This window comes from Notolabrus celidotus, chromosome 6 (genome assembly GCF_009762535.1).
Source record: "Notolabrus celidotus isolate fNotCel1 chromosome 6, fNotCel1.pri, whole genome shotgun sequence".
In the NCBI taxonomy this organism is placed as follows: Eukaryota; Metazoa; Chordata; class Actinopteri; order Labriformes; family Labridae; genus Notolabrus; species Notolabrus celidotus.
In genome coordinates, this window is record NC_048277.1 from 25,461,840 (window position 1) to 25,481,948 (window position 20,109).

Consider the following 20,109-nt stretch of genomic DNA (forward strand, 5'->3'; position numbering starts at 1 on the left):
CCTGATGAAATCATTCTGAGGGAAAACTTTTTAATGCAATAGTATAATGACTGAACTGTAACATCATCATGACAAAGTTTGATGACTTACGTAATACTTAGTCTTTGTAGCTTGAGATGAGATATTCCTATTCAAGTTTTTGTGAAATGAGGGTGGAAAGGAGCCTGTCAGCTGCCACAGGGATGCAGACTCTTCCTGTTTTGCAATGAGACTGAATTTGAAATGCAATAAATCACTAATGTCAGAGAAAACTCAGGGGACACAAACTACAGCATGAAAGTTGAAGATAGTGATCTGTGGGAATTTATTAAGGGCCAACCCAGAGGTCAAGTCAAAATGAGATAAACTGCCAGAGCGGTGAGGAATTCCTTTGTAATGAGCATGCTTCATTTGTGGGATTTAGGGATTCATCTGGAAATAGCACTGAAGATATTTCAGGGTTTATTGTCATACTTGCCACAGTAACAACCGCTCATTACAAAGATGATAAAACACCACAAGATATAATGATTTGTGGATCGTGAGAAACCTGGGGCAATGATGCTCTGAATGGAATGTGTGCATTATTATTCGCATTCAATAAAAAACAGCAACGATATCATGGCTCATACAGAACATTTTTCCTTCTACAGGCTCAAAAAGAAATATACCAATTACTGTGAAAGGCGTAAAGCCCCCGTCTCCATCAGTGAGAGAAAAACATTCCAGACAGCCGAGTAGGCCCAGGAGGAAGGGAAGGGGGGAAATGAAAATGCTGGATGATTACACTGAGGGTGCAATACTTTGGCACCAAAAAGGCCTGATTGCAGTTGGAAAGAAGTGATGGTGTAAGGCCTTCATATCCCAGTCACAACGCTGTTGTGTGAGAAAATGCTAAGCGTTTACAAGTCTGTAATAGTTCATCTGTGCATCTGCTAGAGGTCAAAAGCTCTCCTGACTGACATTCTGATGGTCTAGGAGGATGAGAATGATTAGCTATGCGTGATGAATTAGAGGCAAATCTCTCAATCCTCTCACATTTTGTTTACTTCCAGCATTTCAGCTATGCACAGTGAGGCAGGCTGTTGAAACAATCCTGCTTAATCGATCATAACTCGACATGTTCTTCCCTCTGGCATTCTGAAACATTATTAAACCTGAAGCAAATGAACCTGTGATTGACTGCACATTCTAATCTGCCCAACCGCTCAAAACACTTTTACACAACATTCACACACTGATGGCTGAAGCTGCTATAGTAAGAGACCATCAGTGTCAGCTAATTTCATTAATTCGCATCGTTTACATCAACGCTGCAGTCCGAACCACTCTGCTGCTGACTCATTTGTTTATTTACTGTCTTGTACTTGCTGTACATCATGGTAGCTAAGGAAGCATGGTATTCACTCCAGTGGGAGGAAAGCCACAACAGTGTATCTGCTCACTGGAAGGCCCAGCCAGGGTTCAAACTCAACTCAACTTTATTTATAAAGAACCTTTAATACATAAAAACATGCAGCCCAAAGTGTTTTAAAGAATAAAAGAGAGACAGGAAACAACAGCAATAGTAAAATTATAAATGGGTATAAATAAAATAGTTAAAATAAAATCAATACAGTAAAATTAATAAAATAAGTAAGAGTGGAAAGAAAGGTAAAAAATAAGTTAGAGTTAACAAGAACAGATGAACACAAGAAATAAATAGATAAATGAATATTTAAATTTTTATAAATAAATAAATATTTCTTATAAATAAGATAAATAAATGTTAAAGCAATGATTAAAATATTAATTAAAATAATACAAATGATAATGCAGTCGAGGGCTGAAAATAAACTACTCCAAATTAAAAGCTAGATTAAAAAGGTAAGTCTTAAGTTTACTTTTAAAAACACCCAGAGAGCTCGCCGTTTTGATGTCCAGAGGCAGAGAGTTCCACAGCTTTGGGACATAAAAACAGAAAGCACTCTGGCCGGTGTTTGTGTGAGACACAAACTAAGTACTAGTAGACTGTGAGTGAGCGAGGATGACAACACACTACCCTGATGCCTTGGAGGACCGGTCCCTTGATCTTAAGATCACTCTTAAGATAATTTATTGATCAGTGATCTGACTGAGAGATCTAGTTTCTTTGATCAGAACAAGGATAATTGTATTCAAACTGTCTAATGTTGACAGGAAGCTGCATTTTAGATGTCTAAATATGACACTTTAAGCTGAAAACAGGCACAGAGTTGTTTGAATGAAAACTGTCAAATATGTAGTATACAGAGCTCATCCTCTCCTGGGAAACTCTGCAAACATGTCCTTGAACAAGACACTGAATCCCAACCAACTCCTGGAGGACACTGGTCCTGCACTCCGACCTTCCTTCAGAGGGGCCAAGTGAAAAGAGCAGGAGGACAGACAAATAAATAAATAATGCTAAAGGGACTGGAGATATTCTGAGAGATGACGGAAAGGAGTGAGGGTGGGGGGTGGCGCTAGTAGGGTATGTGATTGTAGGAGGAGTAGGAGGCAGAGACAGACAGGCACCATACAGCTGACAGCACGCAGTGTTTGAAATGGATGCTGTTGCTGTTTGCTCAGCCGCTGTTTCCTCTGAATCCTAATGTGCCGACATCTGAATGTTTGAAGGGCAGTGCAACTTAATGACATCAAAGGAAAGACTATCTGAGAGAAACAGAAGATTTAATTGTCTGTCATTAGAGCGTTTCATTTGCACTGTGCATCATCCAATCAGCACACTTTTAATTTCTTTCCAGGCTTTAAGTAATTGCACATTTCCAAGACAAACAGTAATAGTATGAGCGGGATCATCGCACGGAAAGGCATACGATTTGTTTCTCACCAAATTTGATTTTATCAGTGCCGTGGCTGGCTGAGTGTGGAATACAGAGATAGCCTCGGTCATGACAGTCATGAGGCTCTTTTTTTTCTGCGGTACAGTGCAGAGTAAATTGATTTGCCCGGGGAAAGGTGAAGGGAAAAGAATAAGCTCGTCACTCAACAATAGGCCATCACTTCTTCTTCTGTCTCAGATTTCCACAGACAGTGCCAAGCCTGGCAGGTGACAGGGTCACACACGTCAGAATCCCTGCTTACCTGGGTTCACTTGTTGCCATGCCAACTAAGGATATGGCCACAAGGCATGACGTGTGAGTGTGTGAATAGATTGCACTGGCAATACATGTATGAGCAGTTTTCTGTGTTTTTTGCAGAACAGACAGGGATGCTTCGCTAAAAGGAAACATGATAGGTTATTTGTTTGCTGGAAGATGATTTTTTTATTTTTTTTATTTACAATCTTCAGCAAGCATTTATGGGAGTCATTGAAGGTGGGGGACAATGACGTTTGAGATCTGACATTATTTATCTGTGTTATTTTGACTTTTACTGTTAAAGCCCTTACATTTTTCATTTACAAGGACTTTGCATATTTCTTAACATTTCTGTAAATATGCTAGTTAGCCAAAATGCTTGTTTCCATCTGCAAACCCTTCCCAGATGTTAAAATAGGAATCCTAAGAAGAACAAGATGAAACAAAAAGGTGGGAGAATAAAACTAAATAATCAAAGTACAAATAATGTTCAGTTTTGTCCACAGGGTTCGCCTGTGAATAAAGGTCCTCATGGGAGCTTAAACATTGAACATTTTGGTACATCTCATCGTCTAGGTGTTTAGGGGCTAATGTGAAATATTGTCACTAGAGAGTTATATGGTAAAAAAATAAAATATATTTATGTTATTTGAATGTACCACACTGATTCCATAACTGTTTGGATGCTGTGTAAAATATTGATACTGTAAAGACCGAATTTGATGGTTTGCAAATCATTTAAAGGCTAAATTTTAATTAAAAATAATGTAATTAGTTCAATGTGATATCTGGACTAGATTGTGGACAAAACACTTGGTAATATTTGAGTCTCTCGCAGTTTTTCCGAACTTACTGGTGGCATAATAATTAATTTTTCATGGTTTCATTTGAATACGAATTCATCTTTTTTTTTACATACATTTAAAAAAGGACAGGGTCACACGTGCAAAAAACTGGACGATACTTTCCCGTCTGATCAGAAATTAACTGTGTGTGAGGTCTGTGTGTACAATTACAAAAATTTAAGCGCAATTTGTTGCTTCCCGTAACATCCTGACATTAAACTAGAGCATGCTCATGGCTCGGGAGCAAATAATGGATACAGCAATGAGGATATTTGAAAATAAAACCAATATTAGGTGATTAATATATGGGTCTAAGCACCCCACGTATAGAGGGTAAAGTACTCGTCGCAGAGGTCGCTGATTCGACTCCCGGCTGGTCGATCATTTACTGCATGTCTTCCCCCACTCTCTACTCCCCACATTTTCTGTATCTCTTCAGCTGTCCTGTCATTAAAGGCACAAAGCCCAAAAACTTAAAAAAAAAAAAAAGAAATAATGCAATAGGTTTGATGTCTTACATATAATATTTCACACCAGAACCTATGCTGATTGTACGAATCGATCAATACATGGAATTTTGTTTGTATGGATAAAATACAAATATGAGATGCTGTGCTTCACAGGTTCTTAGAGGAAAATAGTTTTCCTGTTTGAATAGGTTGTAGAAATATAAACTGTAGAATAAACTTTGGGATTTTAAGCTCTTGTGAAGAACTTGGTTGTTTGTGTGGATTTTGGCCCCCTATGGACAACTTGGTACTTCCTCTGTCTTAGCTAAACTTGTCCTGCACATGTGTAAGTCATGTTGTCTGACTAAAGTCTCATCCTGTTCTGTTAAAAGTTGTATGAATCACTCATCCTAAATATATTTGCTGCCAAAAAAGTATCACATTTTTTTTCTTCAGCATTCAGAATTGAATCGTCTGAAACCTTCCCTCTTTCAATGGTTATCATCATTAAATTTCACAAAATATAAATTGTCAGTCTTTTTGCTCATGGTCTAGTTTGCTTTTGTAGGTCATAAAGAGGCCTCACTTTTAATTACAGTCTGTTTCATAACCAGATGAAAACTCCTCACAGGAGCTTTAAGCACCAGTTAACAGTTTACAAAGGATGACTGTAACAACTGCATATCTCTCCCAGGAGATAGTCTGATCCAAGGAATTTGTTATGCATAAGCAGTATCATCTCAGCTCCCTGTGAAAGGCTGATAAATGAAACTGTGAACTGATTCCTGCCCTCGGTGGAGGAAGCTGTTGTCCTGTCACACTGGTAATGAGTATATGCCTTTTAATGAGAACATGAGCAAATTAACATATCCAATTACTGCATGGCTTTGTAGCAGGCTCTATGCAACAGGTAGTAAGCATTACTGTGAGAGATGTGCAATGGAAGTGAGTGGAGGCATTCTTCTTTGTTAGATTGATGGTGAAAATGATTATCTCTTTTTAATTAGACAACAATTTTCAGTAATCGGCTAGCATCAGGTTTTCAACTGAAATATAAAAGTTGAATCTTAGTGTTCCAAGCTGTTCTCAAAAGCTCTGAAGTCCTAACTAACATGCACATTGTGTCGTTGCTGATGAAGTCCATGACCTAATGCTGTTATCAGCTGTATTTGTAGGCCTATTAATCAATGTCTCTTTCAAACCTGCTTTATCTTCATGCAGAAAAAAAAGTGTTCTTATTTCACTTTCAGTATATGAAAAAAGGAAGTAATAATTAAAGGGGAGAAAGTTCGGGTTATTTCTGGCCAGGCAGATGATCTTGACTCAGGGCAGTTTCTCTAATGGAGGGATGCAAATTGAACTGGCTTAACAATCCCTAGGGCGGCAGCAACTGCAGTGTGCTGCAGCACAGCCACTGATCCTTCCCCCAAAACGGAAAAAACAGACTTCAATATTCATGGGCTAACATCAAATGATGCACTAAGTAAAAATCCAACTGTAAATTTGCAACTGATTGGTTTCTCAACAACTAAACATGAGGTCAACGTCAAATAAGTAAAGCCTGTACTGAAGGAGAGTGACATTTTGCAGCATTAAGAGACAGTGTAAGTGGAAGGCTTGTTGCTGAGTAACTCTTTGAAAATCTCTGACCTTGATAATTTCATGCCATTCCACTCTCCATCCTGACGACAGTGATGAGGGGTAAAAGCATGCAATCTAAAGGAGAGTGCTGACTTGGAACGCTTCTGCAAATGAGACCCACTTTGACGCACTTGTTTCCGTATGAATCGACCTCAGGAGAAAGGCAACTCCTGCATCAGCACATGAAACTAATGCAAGACTAATCCTCCCAGTCGGGTTTAGATTCTCTTTAATGAAGTATTGATTTTAAATGGTAAACAGCAACATCTATTGCCTGCACCGCTTTTGCTAATTGGTATTTTATGCCAGTTTATTTGCCTCTGAGAGCACCAGTGGAAAGGAACAATGTTGTAAATGGACTGTTTACTTTGATGGCAGCTTATCGTTGTCATAATTCAAATTTTCAGCTGCGAGGCAGGACTACTATATCCCCTGTAATTCCTCTCTGTGCACTGCCATGCCAGCATCATGCTAATATAAGGATTTGAATCTTTGCAAATCCCCCTGAGACACAAACACCTGAGAGCACTTAGGTACATTTCTACCAAGAGTTCCGGGGTCTTTTAGCCCCCAGAACTACTTGCCTTGGAACCTATGGTTCCTGTGCCCCCATTGTTGTCTGCGTTTCGACAGCGGGCTGAAGTCCCAGGTAGATTGTGCAAATCAGGCCAGTGACGTATGGAGAAAAAAAAAAATTTAATAATATTTTGAAATCTTAATAAAAAACTAAACTAGTATGCATTCCCAGGAACTCCCTCTGTGTTTCAACAACTGTGTAAACTTCACAAACACCGTTACGTTCAACCGAAAGTCCCAGGACCTTTGAAAAGTACTACCCCCCAAGCAGGGGCTTTTCAGGGGGGAGATTATCTACCCCTGAACTAAAGTTAGACCCTGGTTCCTCCGGTCAAAATGCACGTAGTTCAAGGGTAAAGTCCCTAGTTCCAGGGTAAAGTTCCTGCGGTGGAAAAACACCGTTCCCTGCCATCTTTCTAGAAGCCTATAGTTTATTTCGTTTTAGAGTTACATGTCTAAAAAAGCCTGTAAGAGCCTGGCTGAGTTTGAAAGACCCTTAGATGGACAAGAAGAGGAGAATTTAATTACCCTGACTGTTCAAGCCCCCTCCTCTTCCTCCTCCTCCTCCTCCTCCTCCTCCTCTGTCTCTCTCTCTCTCTCTCAGGCACGTCTTGCATCCTGCCTTCATGTGCCAGCTGGGGAAGAGAAAAGAAGCAAAACCCACAGAAGGTTTCTGACTACCTTTGGATCACACGGCTGCAAGTGTGAAATTGTTGCCACGGTTGACTGCTGCACCTGTGTCAATCGAAGGTTCCTGAATGTCTTAAAATCTGCCAAATTAAACTCTGTCAGAAAAGGAAGAAGATGTTTAAACAAAGAATTCATTAGGTGTTGATAAGACCTTGCTTTATCCTGACGTCTATCAAGGTTTCCTCTCACTTTATTCCAAACAAGTGTATAAACTTTTACTCTTGTTGATTCATTAATTAAGCGGATTAATTGGCCAACGAGTTTGCTCCAACCTTGTTCCATGTCCAGCTGTCCCTGAACCACTGGTATGCTGGTGCTCAGCCAGCCATCCAGAACTAGTTTATATAAACACCAATTTGATCCCCCTAAATGACGTCAGCCACACAGACCCCCAGTGAGAATAAATGAGCCCCAGAGCTTGCAGGGAGGAGGGTAACTCAACAACAGTGGCTATGTGTGATGTCAGAAGTGGGCAGGGTTTGTGAGGGCAGAGGGAGTTCAACGTTAGCACACCGACTGTCATGCTTATGTCTACGCAAATAGGAAGCATAAAGACAGGATGAATGCAGGTTTTACTTCTTTCTGAAACTTCGACATTTTATTGTTGTAAAATGACAAGTGTTCTTCAAAGAAGAAAAGATGTCAAAAGAACATTTTTTACATTTTTTGCAATGAAAATGAGAAATACTGTTTAGAAGAGTGGCCTGCCTACAATGAAACAACTTAATCATGTTCAGAGAGATTATCTAAAAATAATATATAAATGAAAATCCTGATAACAAAGAAAGGAAGTTAAATGCAAAATTTCTTATAAAGTGTAACATGAACAAGAATTCATACATGATCCAGTATTTTGTAATAATATAAAATCACATTTAAGGATGTTTGCATTATATACAGTGTAAGACAGAGCCATTATCCCAGAGAATTATTAAAATAGGCGAATCTTAAAACATTAAAATGGTTGGAGTGTTTAAAAAAGGCACGACAGTTTGATGTTTTCTGTATCTTTCCAGCAGAACTGATATTCCTGTGTTTCATTATTTATGACTGAAAGAGATCACTGATAGCCAGGTGTGTTTTAGACACAGAAAAAGCTGGGTAAAGAGGCTCAGTAAATCTGTGCTCAAAGGAATGCATCAAAGCAAGACTGCCCCCTGGTGTCACCTTAAAGAAAGACACAACCCCCTCTTCAAAGTCAAGGAACACGCCAACCCTCTGCAGCCCATCTGCGTCCACAGTGGAGGCCACTTTGTTATGCAGAGCCTCCACCTTCCTCCTGTCGCAGGTAAGGCACCAGGAGTTGGAGTTGAAGCCCAGGCGAGAGTTGTCCTTTTGGCCCTTCCTCTCGATCTGACCCTCACACAGCCCCACCTTCCAGCGGCCCTCGTCCACAGACACATTCACCTCCCAGTACCAGCGACCCCCCTCCAGGGCACAGGAGGCCAGGACCTGTGGGAAGGAGCTGAACCGGGCCTCGTTTTCAGCGTAGACCTGCTGAGTCTCGCTGTGAGTCACCTTCCTGTTGTTATCAGACAGCTGCAGCTTGGGATGAGCTGTGTCTGCATCCAAGACGGGGACGGTACCATCTGTACGCAGGAGAGGAAATTAAAGGGGAATTTAGATGAGGAGATTAACGCTAATTGAATGTGCCACCTTTGGGCCGACAGGATGCATTTAGTCTTTTGGTTTAATTAGCAGTGATTCATCAGTGAGAGCAAAGAAAACAGGTGTGGATACAAGAAAACATTTGTCTCACAGAGAAGTCTGTAAAGGTCTCGGTCATTGCCCGGCACTGTGACGACGATGGAGCCGAGACGTTTCTCTGTCCACTTCTGAAGACATGTCAGCCGGGCCTGATCCACTTCCTCTGGAGCCTCCAACTGGTCCACACAGCTCCCCATGTCACCAGCCCTGATTAAGAAACCAGAGTGACTTACATGTAAAGATATATGAAACTATCTTATTCACTGACGACTTCTGGAAAAGTTCTAGGGTAGAGTTTTAAGTGAAAACACAAGGACAAAATGAGGAAAAGGGTCAATTTAAATACAATTAACGAGGAACAAGGTACGCTAAAGATAAAGAAAGTATAATCAAGCTAAAAAGCATGTACAGAATATTTGTGACTTAAAGTAGATTTTACCATGAAGCAAACTTGTAGGACCGTAAAAAGAATGTCCATCGAAGAATTTCACTTATCAGCTTTTTTATCAATCAGATAGTTTTTAAGGTTTTTAAAGACACTTCTCTGACATTTTTCTCTTCAACTGATGTTGAATTTTATGTTGTTTTTACTGAAAGCATTTCAAAATGTGCACACATAAAAGTCTATTGATTGGTCAATGGTTTAGTTAAGTGGTTAAATCGCATGCCCCATGTACAGAGGCTATCAGCCTTGAAGTAGGTTGCCTGGGTTCAAATTCAACCTTTGGTCCTTTGCTGCATGTCACCCCCCCTCTCTCCACCCACCTTCCCACTCTATCCACTGTCCTACCCGCTAAATAAAAGGCATAAAAAGCTAAAAAATAATGTACAAAATAAATTATTGATGCCGCTCCTTCTATAATCAGTGGCACTGCTAATCTTGACAAAGCTGAAAATATTAGGACAGGGCTTTTCAATTAAATATTTGGTCGGGCTGGATTTTCAGACTAAGGAAATGAGCCGGGCTGGAATTTTTTAGCAGACAGTGAGCAAAGTTAACCATTTAAAAGAACAAATAGATAAGATAACAAACACACTGGGTGTTTATCAACGTATTGCCACATCCAACAGGGCAAAAACACAATAAAAGAGCAGTACTTAATCTAAACCTATGCTGCAATACTGCTGCTTTAAATTTTACATTTCAAACACATGACTTCAACACATTTTGACAGGTAAATACAAGCACATGTTAAGGTGCATATAAACAAACAGAGTGCAGATTAGGAACACCATCTTTTGTTTTGGTCACATCTGAAAGTGCATAAATAAATTTTTGTAAGAACTTGTCAGTGTTAGTAAAAGATGTTTTTCTTGTTAATTACTGGAACAAATGGACGACTCACTTTAACGCATTGACTTATCAACAGAAAAACCTGTAAAAAAATAAATAAAGAAAATGTCTGTTTTTGTAGTTGCATGGATCTGTGTGTATATGTATATATATGTATATGTGTATGTATACTCTGTTGATGTTCACTGTATAGCCATAAGGAAGAAATATTTACAAAAGGAAGGAAACTAATCCTGTGGTAGGCTCATCTCCTCTAGTTATGTAAATAATACCGACAAAATCTATTGACCCTGTTGTTGTTGTTGTTGTTGTTGTTGTTGTTGTTGTACAGAATTGTATTTTTTTTTGTCTGTGCCTTGTTTTCAAATAATTGTAAAATTCAATAAAAATAAAGTTTAAAAAAATAAACAAAAAAGGTTTTTCTTGCCGGACCCAAGTCACAATCACTCAAGAGTTGCTTTCGGGCCACTTATTGAATAGGGCTGCATTACAACAACAGATTTTATAAAGAAGTGAATGATGTTCCAACTTTGAGGAACTTTCATCTGCATGTGTTAGTTTTTTGGCATGAACTAAATTCTTCATAAATAGTTACAACCTATAGAATATCACACCTGGCATTTTAACCCTAGAACACTATCGCCGCGTGATTTTCACCCGAACAAACACATTTACATGATTTTCATTATGTTGCCTTTGTCTGAGTGTCATGGGTCCCTGGGTAGCTTCAGCATCGTCTTTGACGTCTTTGAAGGCGTGAGTGTTTCCCTATTCCAAAACCCGCTTTTTCCTACAGGCACGTGTTCGGGTGATTTTAACCCTTCTTTGTTTCTCTCTGCTGCAGCTGTTTGTGTGTCAAGGAGACTGTGCCTTCACAACGGAAGTCTCAAATGTACCAGGAATGGGTGGACCGAACACCAAGTTTCCAGTTTCATCAGTTTTTGTTTTAGAAATGTTTGGTCCCGGATTCCAAATTTTCAGTAATTTTGGAGCATTTTTATACCCCCCCCCCCAATGATACGTTCTTTTCATTTTGTTAGACATGGCACAGTTTAAAATAAAAGAACACTACTCTTATTTGTCATGTATTGTCATATTTTGATATATTTTGATGACAAGTACTTTTTATTGGGTATATTATATCGGGTAAAAAACACCTGGCGTTAGTGATGGTGCTACTAATTTTAGTGATAGTGTTCTAGGGTTAAGGAAAATCCAGGATTTTATTAAATTATTTATAAAAGTCAAGGACAATTTAAAACATTAACAGACCTGTAATCGCAACATCAACTAGTTTAATTGTGGAGTTCATGTTACTTTTTTTTGTTATTTTCATGTGTTTGTTATATTTTTTTGGTTGGTTATGCATCGAGTATAAGATTGTGAACTTTATCCATTTCTTGTGATTTCTTAACATCTGCCTGGTGTTGAAAATGACCCTCTGCTACATTCATGTGGACTGGACTACACTGGACCCTACTTCTGACACTGTTTGTGTTTCTCTGTACCTGTTTCTGACAAATACATTAACCACACATCCAGTCCGTCTACAGAGGCAATGTTTTGTCTGATTCATGAACGACATGTTCAGCAAGAAGTTGAGTAATAGTTGAGAGGAAGTCACTTACAGTTGGGCAACCTTGCTGTATTCCTGTCAATGAGAGAGAGAGAGTTGTGTTAGTGTTCATAAGCTTACAGCAGATCTCTTTATTTACATACAAAACAAAAGAAGACAGAAAAACTTGTTCTCAACTCACCATAATGAAGGCCTGGTCCTGAACTTGTTTGTCTCCTCTGGCGTCAGCGAGCCCCTCCAGCGTGTTCAGGCCCTGTTGGATGGACTGCAGAGAGCTCTGGAGGTGACTGAGTTTCTCCTCTAGTCCCCCCAGAACCCTGCTCTCCTCCTTGGATACACAGTTGAGAGCTGATTGCTCCTCCTGCTCCAGGGCTTCTCTGATGGTTCCGTACTGCTGCTGCACGCCTGCTCGAGCCTCACTTAGCACGACCTGGACGGACACGATTAAAAACACAACATCATGTATACAGCAGGACAGCTGATTGAGGCTTTTATTCCATTACAGCTGAAGAGAGGTACAGAACAACCAATTAAGAAGATTTCTTAAAGAAATATTAACTAAATATCACGGTCAAATATTATTGAAAGACTGCTAACCAATTTATGAAACAAGAGTTATATGCATGTGAACTACACGTGCAGAAACACCCACAACTTACTCTGCACTTAAACATATACTATATAGAGCTCATATTCAAATGTAAAATATATATTGATAAAATACGTTTTCTATGATTTTTTTTCAACAAACAAAACACTTTATTAAATATTAATTATGGTGGATGGTCTAAATCAGGGGTTCCCAGAGTGTGGGTCGGGTCCCCCTAGGGGGTCGTGAGACACAAATGGGGGTCGTGAGATGTCATCCAGAATGTTTTTTTTAAGTTATCTAAAAAAATGTATTTATTTTTGTTTATTCACCTTGTTTTCTTATGTTGATCTTCCTTTCTGTTCGTACTGTTTATTGTTATTATCTATATTGTATATTATAATTATTATTATTGTATTTTTTGGTATTTATTTATTTTCTTCTCCTCGTCTGTTTTGTATTACATATATAATTTGTTAACTTGTGGTGAACAAAGAAATACTGAAAAAATGCAATAAAAAAGTTGAATGACAAAAGTTATCTAAAAATTAATTTTACCCATTTATAATAAAAAAAATATCTACAAAAATAGTGGCTAAACTTGAAATAAAACCTTGAAAAAAGAAAATGTAATGAGTTTTTTGCCTTTTTTTTTGCCAGATGACTCCTAAGTTTAGGTTTAGTGAACAGTTCATTATCAAAAGCATCATTAGCAGCAGGTTAATTCATAACGGCACAGGAAACACAGTCACATGCTCACAAAGGAAGGTCACTTTCTCCAGACCAGCTAAATGAAGCCACATTAAATCACTTTGAAGGACAGTGGAGGTCGCAAGTCTTTGACACCTATATTTTGGGGGTCACGGGCTGAAAAGTTTGGGAACACCTGATCTAAATAATCCAAGTCTGAAATAAGACAGTGAGAATGGTAAATGCTGCTGTACAACTTTTGAAGCTTATTTAAGCTAACCAACAAGTCTTAAATCTTAATTTAATGCTACAGCTCCATCGTGTACACACTCACTTTCCCCCTCTGAACATGCAGATTATGCTGCATTGATGTTGTGTCGGCAACATCGGAAAACAAGTTTCGGAGCTAGAAAGTGCATGAGAAGTTGGATAAACAACTCAGAAACTTGGGCAAGAATTTGATGGTCAACTTATCAACTGCACGTCCTGTTTGTCATCAACGTGGTGGGCAAACAATGTTGTTGTTAGGGATGCACGATATTATCGGCACATTATCAGTATCGGACGATATTGGCTTTAAAATGAACTATCGGACATCGGCCAACAAAACGATATCCACCGATATAATTAACCGATAAAATAATGGGCTGCTACACACATGTTGGGCTCATGATTCAAGTTAAATTTGAAGTTAAGCAGCAGTCTGTAAGGTACATGTAGCTGACTAATTTAGGCACATTTTCTGTCAAAGAGTGAAACATTTTATTTAATTTGGGTTTAATTGCTGTACAGTTGCACAGTTCACATGTTCCCTGTGAACAGAGGTTAGGTTTACTTACTATGTCAAATGTGAAATTGGCCAAATTTGCCCTGGCTGTGGTTTATTGTTAGGATTGTCTCAGGGAGAGCATCATCCAAGTTTTAAGTAGGATGTATCTTTTTGTATGAATTTTGTTTAAAAAGCAATTGTCATAAATAAATATGTAGTTTTAAGTATCAAGTATTTTTCTTATTTTGCACAAGAAATGAATATTACATAACAAATGTGATAAGAGTATCACCATAATACTGTACGCTAATTCCAATACAGAAGAGAGTTGATGATCTCTGCAATTAGGTGCGCGGAAAAAAATATCGGTATCGGTAATCGGCAAAAAATCCAATATCGTGCATCCCTAGTTGTTGTCCACATAGAATGACGTAGACTTGTGAGAATAGTTGTTTATCTACATTAGTATAATATCAAACCATGATAACAAGTCAGATTTATCATGAAAGAATGTTTTTAGTAGTTATTAGCATTGCACATCAAGGTCAGGTAACGTTAAACCCGACTGTCTGAACTCAAAAGACCGTGAGTGAACACACCTAAGTTGGAAGAACGACTTCTTAGCTCGGAAACTGGGACCATGCGAGGATTAGATGAATGCAGCAATAATCCACACATTCAAACACATCACGTTGGGTCAGAGTATAATACAAAGAATATAAGCAACTGACTTAATTACATGCATGATGTCTAAGAACAATGCTGTAGAGTTAACTCTCTTACTTTGAAGGTCTCTTTCTTTTGAGTGAGTTCTGACACTTTGTTCTTCACCTCCTCTTCAGCCTTCTGTAGCTGCTTGATCTCTTCCTTTAGATTCCCCTTAAGACAAATGTACACAACAAAAGAGCAACACATTACACAGCTGATTTACTGCAATCTCATCCACAACCACAGCTAGTTTGTATTTAGGAATATATCAGTAAAGCTACCACCTACCCTGAGCTCTCTCTCCGCCTCCCTGATGCTGATGCAGGCGTGGTCACGGTGTGAGCCGATGACCGTACACACGGTGCACACACACTCTCCACACTGCCTACAGTAGATGCGGTTTATCTCCTGGTGCTCCTGACACCTCCAGGAAGAAATGTCCTCCATGGGAGGAACCAGGGTGTGATTCTGGAAGACGGGGGATTCCAGGTGGGGACGCAGGTGCTCTTTACACATGGACGCTCCACACACCAGACAGGTCTTCACAGCAGGCTGATACACAGTTTTGGGGCAGTAGTGGCAGGGCACAGGGCTGGAATTTTTGTTCCCTGACCTGGGGAAGATGCCAACATGACTTGGGGATGCTGGAGAGAGAGCAGGATGTTTTGGGAACATTTGAGGTGATTTGTTGACATTGTGTGCAGGAGGCTTCACTTCTGCCTGAGGTGAGACCCGAGGAGAGAACTCAAAGTTGGCAGTTTTCTTAGGAGATGCATTACTTTGTGTCACACGTGTATCTTTTTTTGGGGTTACAAAAAGAGGCGATTCACAAAGATCTACCTCATTAGAGGTATCAGAATCATCTAATGAGATCTCCTCCACTGATGTACGCCTGTCATGCTGGATTGGGATGTTGTCAGGTACATCACCTGCAGGAAGCACATCAACTGGAGGGTCTGCCTGACTTTCAGAGATGTCACTCGAAGATGCACCTTCACTCCTCTCAGACGGTGTGGATTTAGGGGATGCTGCTGCATTTGATGTTGCCACACCAGGGATCTCTGAGAGGGAAGTGGAGGGTGTCTCATCATTGCTCTGCTGGAGGGGAACTTCTAAAGTGGACCGCTTTGTTTCAGGTTGCTCTGGTGCAGATGTGCTGGCCTTTCGCTTCCCAAGTAGTCGGCTGGTGAGTGAGGGCCTCGTCAGCATTGAGCTGAATGTGTTTTGTTCATTATTGCTGGTTGAGCCTTTATAAGAGAACGCAAAGAAAGAAAGGCTTGTCAGTGTCAGGAGACAGACTTTGACATTTTTGAGAAATAAAATACAAACACAAGCAACCAGCTCTGTGCCTAGACCATTTATGCTCAACCTTTCATGCATTATTTTAATGCCTTCAAAAATGTATGACAACTTATGCAAAACACATAAAGTCAGCAAGTACTTGTAGCAGGTGAAATAGTAGGACTTTTATCTTTATTGACTTTTTAAGACAACCGGAGAACTTTGGCCCCAGATCTACCACATTTGACCCACTCACTCTGTTTGTTCAGTGAACCAACACAGAATTTTAACATTATGTTGTTCACATTTAATTTAACAATCTAATAATAGCTAATCACATGTCGTCTCCACAGGATATTTCTAAAATGATTAGTTTTACTTCTTCTGTCGTAACAACACATGAAAAAATAGCATAATAGCAGAAAAGGATTAGGGCCACTGAAATAAAAAGACTAAGGTCAAATTTTTTCTTTTTATTATCATTATTCTGAGAAAGTCAGAATTCTCAGATTAAAGTCAGAATTCTCAGATTAAAGTCAGTTCTCAGATTAAAGTCAGAATTCTCAGATTAAGGTCAATTCTCAGATTAAAGTCAGAATTCTGACTTTTTTCTCAAAATAATAATAATTAAAAACAATTGGACTGTAATTTATTTTTATATTATTATTCTGATAAAAAAGTCATTATTCTGACTTTAATCTCAGAATTCTGACTTTTTTTTATCAGAATAATAATTTTAAAAAAAAATGAAAGTCAAATTGTCTTTAATTATCATTATTTTGAGAAAAAAGTCAGAATTCAGAATAATGACTTTTTGGTCAAAATAATAATAACTAAAACAATTGGACCTTAATTGATTTGTTTTTTAATTATTACTCTAATGAAAAAGTCATAATCTGAATTTAATATTAGAATTGTGACTTTTTACTCAAAATTCTGACTTTAATCTCAGAATTTTGAGGTTTTTTAATCAGAATTGTGACTTTTTTTTATCAGAATAATAACTTCCCCCATAAAATTAAGGTCCAATTGTTTTTAATTATTATTATTTTGAGAAAAAAGTCCGAATTTTTAGATTAAAAACAGAATAATTACTTTTTCACAAAATAATAATTATAAAAAAATGGACCTTATTATTTTATTATTATCATTGTTCTGAGAAAAAAAAAGTCAGAATTCTGAGATTAAATTCAGAATTCTGACTTTTTTCTCAAAATAATAATAATGAAAAAAACTGAACCTTATTTAATCTAATTATTTCAGTGGCCCTAATCCTCTTTATATATATATGTACATAGTTAAATGAGTATTCGAGGTTAAAAAACAATAATAAGCGACCAAGTTGAAAAACTTTCTTACGTCAGTGTGTTACTTCAGAAGGGGACAACTTACGTTAGCAGGCTCAGTTGCCATTACCTGCCATTTACACCTGTTCCCTGTTGTTGTCTTTTCACCCCTTCATGTTACACAGCCAACGTTACATAATGAAAACATAACTATGAGTTACCTGAACCTCCAGAGCTGCGAGGCTGGGCCCGTCGGCTGTTAGTGGGCGGCCGTGTTAGACCGCTGCTGAACGGTAGAGTCTGGTAAACTGTTTTACACCTCCACTCCGGACAGTGGTACGGCCCGTTCGGGGAAACGCTCCACAAGTCCCCGATACACCGCTGACAGAACTGGTGGTTACATTTCAGAGTGACCGGCTCTCCAGTGAGCTCATTGCAAAGAGGACACCTCGTCGGGGTGTCCAACGATGCTCCCATTTTGTTTTTCTGGCTGATGTTTGGTTTCTGTTTCCGCGATGATGACGCTCTGCTAGGAGGAGGCGGGGCTTAGTGTTTGAATCCCGCTCACCCTCCTAGCAGAGCGTTTCTTAAAGGTACAGTACATGAATCTCTGAACTGGTGTCAGAAGAACTTTGGTCATTTACTAAAAGTAAAAAAAAAAATGCTATATGGAGATAATAACAATCACAAGTCCTGCCTTCAAAATATTATTCAAGAAATAAGTCAAAACTTGAACTAATAGTATCAGAAGTCTGTAAAAGACTGCTTTATTTAATTTTCTTTCAGTGTTATTTGAGGATACCAGCTGCCATGATAAAGTCTATGGTTTAAACCAGGGTTGTTTCCGAAACCGCCTACTATACTAGCAGTATGTACTGATTTGGCCAGAATGTAGTAAGTGAACAAGAGCAAAATCAGCAGTATGCCTAAAGTCCCGGGATGTCTACTGATTCGGGAAAATTTCACAGTATGCATCGGACCAGTCTCCCTCGTGTACTGTGTCCCACAATGCACAGCGCTCGTTACGCTTTTTCTTTTTCCTTCTTTCTTGACGGGAGGAAATCCGTTTTTGGATGCTGTGGAAGTTATCGAATTACATATAAACCACTTCCTCACTTTTTAAATCATAAATGGATGCTAAAGAAGCAGTTTCTCTATCGGCTTTGCCGTTGTTTACTTCCGCATTCCGAAACCGGAAATCCAGTGACATCTGACCCAGCATACTGCAAAACAGATCGAACAGAACAGTCATACTACATACTAAATTCAAACACAGTATGCAGTAGACTGTACCTACTGCCTACTACATTAGTAAGTAGTATGTAGCAGGCTGTTTCGGAAACAGCCCAGGGGTTCCCAAAGCTTTCAGCCTGTGACCCCAAAAATATAAGTGCCAAAGACTTGCGACCCCCACTGTCCCTCAAAGTTATCTAATGTGGCTTTATTCAGCTGGTCTGCAGAAAATTAGCCTACCTGAGCATGTGACTGTTTCCTGTGTCGTTATGAATTAACCTACTGCTACTGATGCTTTTGGTAATTAACTGTTCACTAACCTGAAACTTAGGAGTTTTCTGGCCAAAAGAAAGGCAGAAAACTCATTACATTTTCTAATTTCAAGGTTAGCTACTATTTTTGTTGATATCTTTTACTATAATGTGTAAAATGTACAATTTTTAAATAACTTAAAAAAAACAAACATTCTGGAAGACGTCTCACAAACCCCCATATTTGTCTCCCGACCCCCCCAGGGGGTCCCCAACCCACACTTTGGGAACCCCTGGTTTAATAGATTCAAGTTTCTTCACAGATACCCGTTTGTATCTGATCTCATCATGTAGTTATTGATCCATTGCAGGAATCCCTGTGTTACATACCATTTCTAAGTTATAACATTTAAATTTAGCCTACCACTGAACCTTAAATCAGCAAATAATGAAATTAATCGTAATCTCACCCTTGTATCTATGGTGAAAATGAACCACACACATCAAAGTAGAGTTTCAAACTGTTCTTTTCCCCCTGATGTTAAAAGCACACAATAATTATGTGTTGCTGTTATGCCCTAAATCATCAGAGGAAAATAACACAAGCTTAATGCTGTCTTTTTGTTTTGTTCCTCTTGTTTCTCAACATTCCTGTCTTTAAGGTGGTCTGGACATGTGACTTGGATAAAACAGGCTATAGTGACATGGGAGTAAGAGGTTAATCTGGCATAATCTCATAGACAATTTATCTCTCAAAGAGACTGTGTTCTCTTACTTGAGTTGCTTGAAATGTTAGAGCTGTGGTAAGTCACAAGACAGCTTTATTTATATTTTGAGCTCTTCGTGTGTCTCAATGGAGCATACAATCATAATCACATTGAATTTACTGTTTCAAATGATTTTTTATTACAGCCTTTATAACCCATATTTCTTTTTCTATAAGCCACATTTTGTCTTTAACATTTTTGTAGACTTTAACCATTGATCTTTATAAACTCGTTTACAATTTATAATCTCTTTTTTCTTCAGATAATAAAAGTGTCTCCAGTCTTTGATCAACAACTTATGTTGGTTACCACTAAAATAGAATCTAGCTCTGTGGGAAATACTAGTTTTTATTTAATAAGCCAACAAATCAATTTACCATTTGTATTTACTTTATAACATTGATCATTTAGTATTTCCCTGATGTCACTTTCCTGTAGTTCCATCCTCTCAGATTAATATGGTCACTTCTTGTTAAAAAAAACAACAACAAAGAAACACACTCACTCAAAGCTGTAAACAAAAAGCAGTTCACAGACCAATGAGTGACATAACAGTGGCTGTATGCATTTTTCATAGTCTGGGACCATTACCAGTACTTCAATCTTTATGTCTGATGGAATACCCATTCAACAAATATACCTTAAGGTAAAATGAACACAACATGACCACAGCCATG

The 20,109-nt window shown here is 38.6% G+C and overlaps 1 protein-coding gene across 1 annotated transcript; it reads right to left on the minus strand.

Moving 5' to 3' along the window:
- Positions 1-7,851: 7,851 nt before the first annotated feature.
- Positions 7,852-17,716, minus strand: si:dkey-29p10.4 (E3 ubiquitin/ISG15 ligase TRIM25). Its single transcript, XM_034685731.1, has 7 exons — positions 17,403-17,716; positions 14,903-15,861; positions 14,690-14,785; positions 12,040-12,288; positions 11,911-11,933; positions 9,041-9,195; positions 7,852-8,870 (listed from the first exon to the last, which is right to left on the minus strand). The coding sequence occupies exons 1-7, from the start codon at positions 17,656-17,658 to the stop codon at positions 8,326-8,328; spliced, it is 2,283 nt and encodes a 760-aa protein (XP_034541622.1). The 5' UTR covers positions 17,659-17,716; the 3' UTR covers positions 7,852-8,325.
- Between the last annotated feature and the right edge of the window lie 2,393 nt (positions 17,717-20,109).

Coding starts and splice junctions, on each gene's coding strand:
- si:dkey-29p10.4 (XM_034685731.1), bottom strand. CDS start 17,658: ATGGGAGCATCGTTGGACACCCCGACGAGGTGTCCTCTTTGCAATGAG. Junction 9,196..11,910: donor TACAGCAAGGTTGCCCAACT/GTAAGTGACTTC, acceptor TTTCTTAATCAG/GGCTGGTGACATGGGGAGCT. Junction 8,871..9,040: donor AGACCTTTACAGACTTCTCT/GTGAGACAAATG, acceptor TCCTGCGTACAG/ATGGTACCGTCCCCGTCTTG.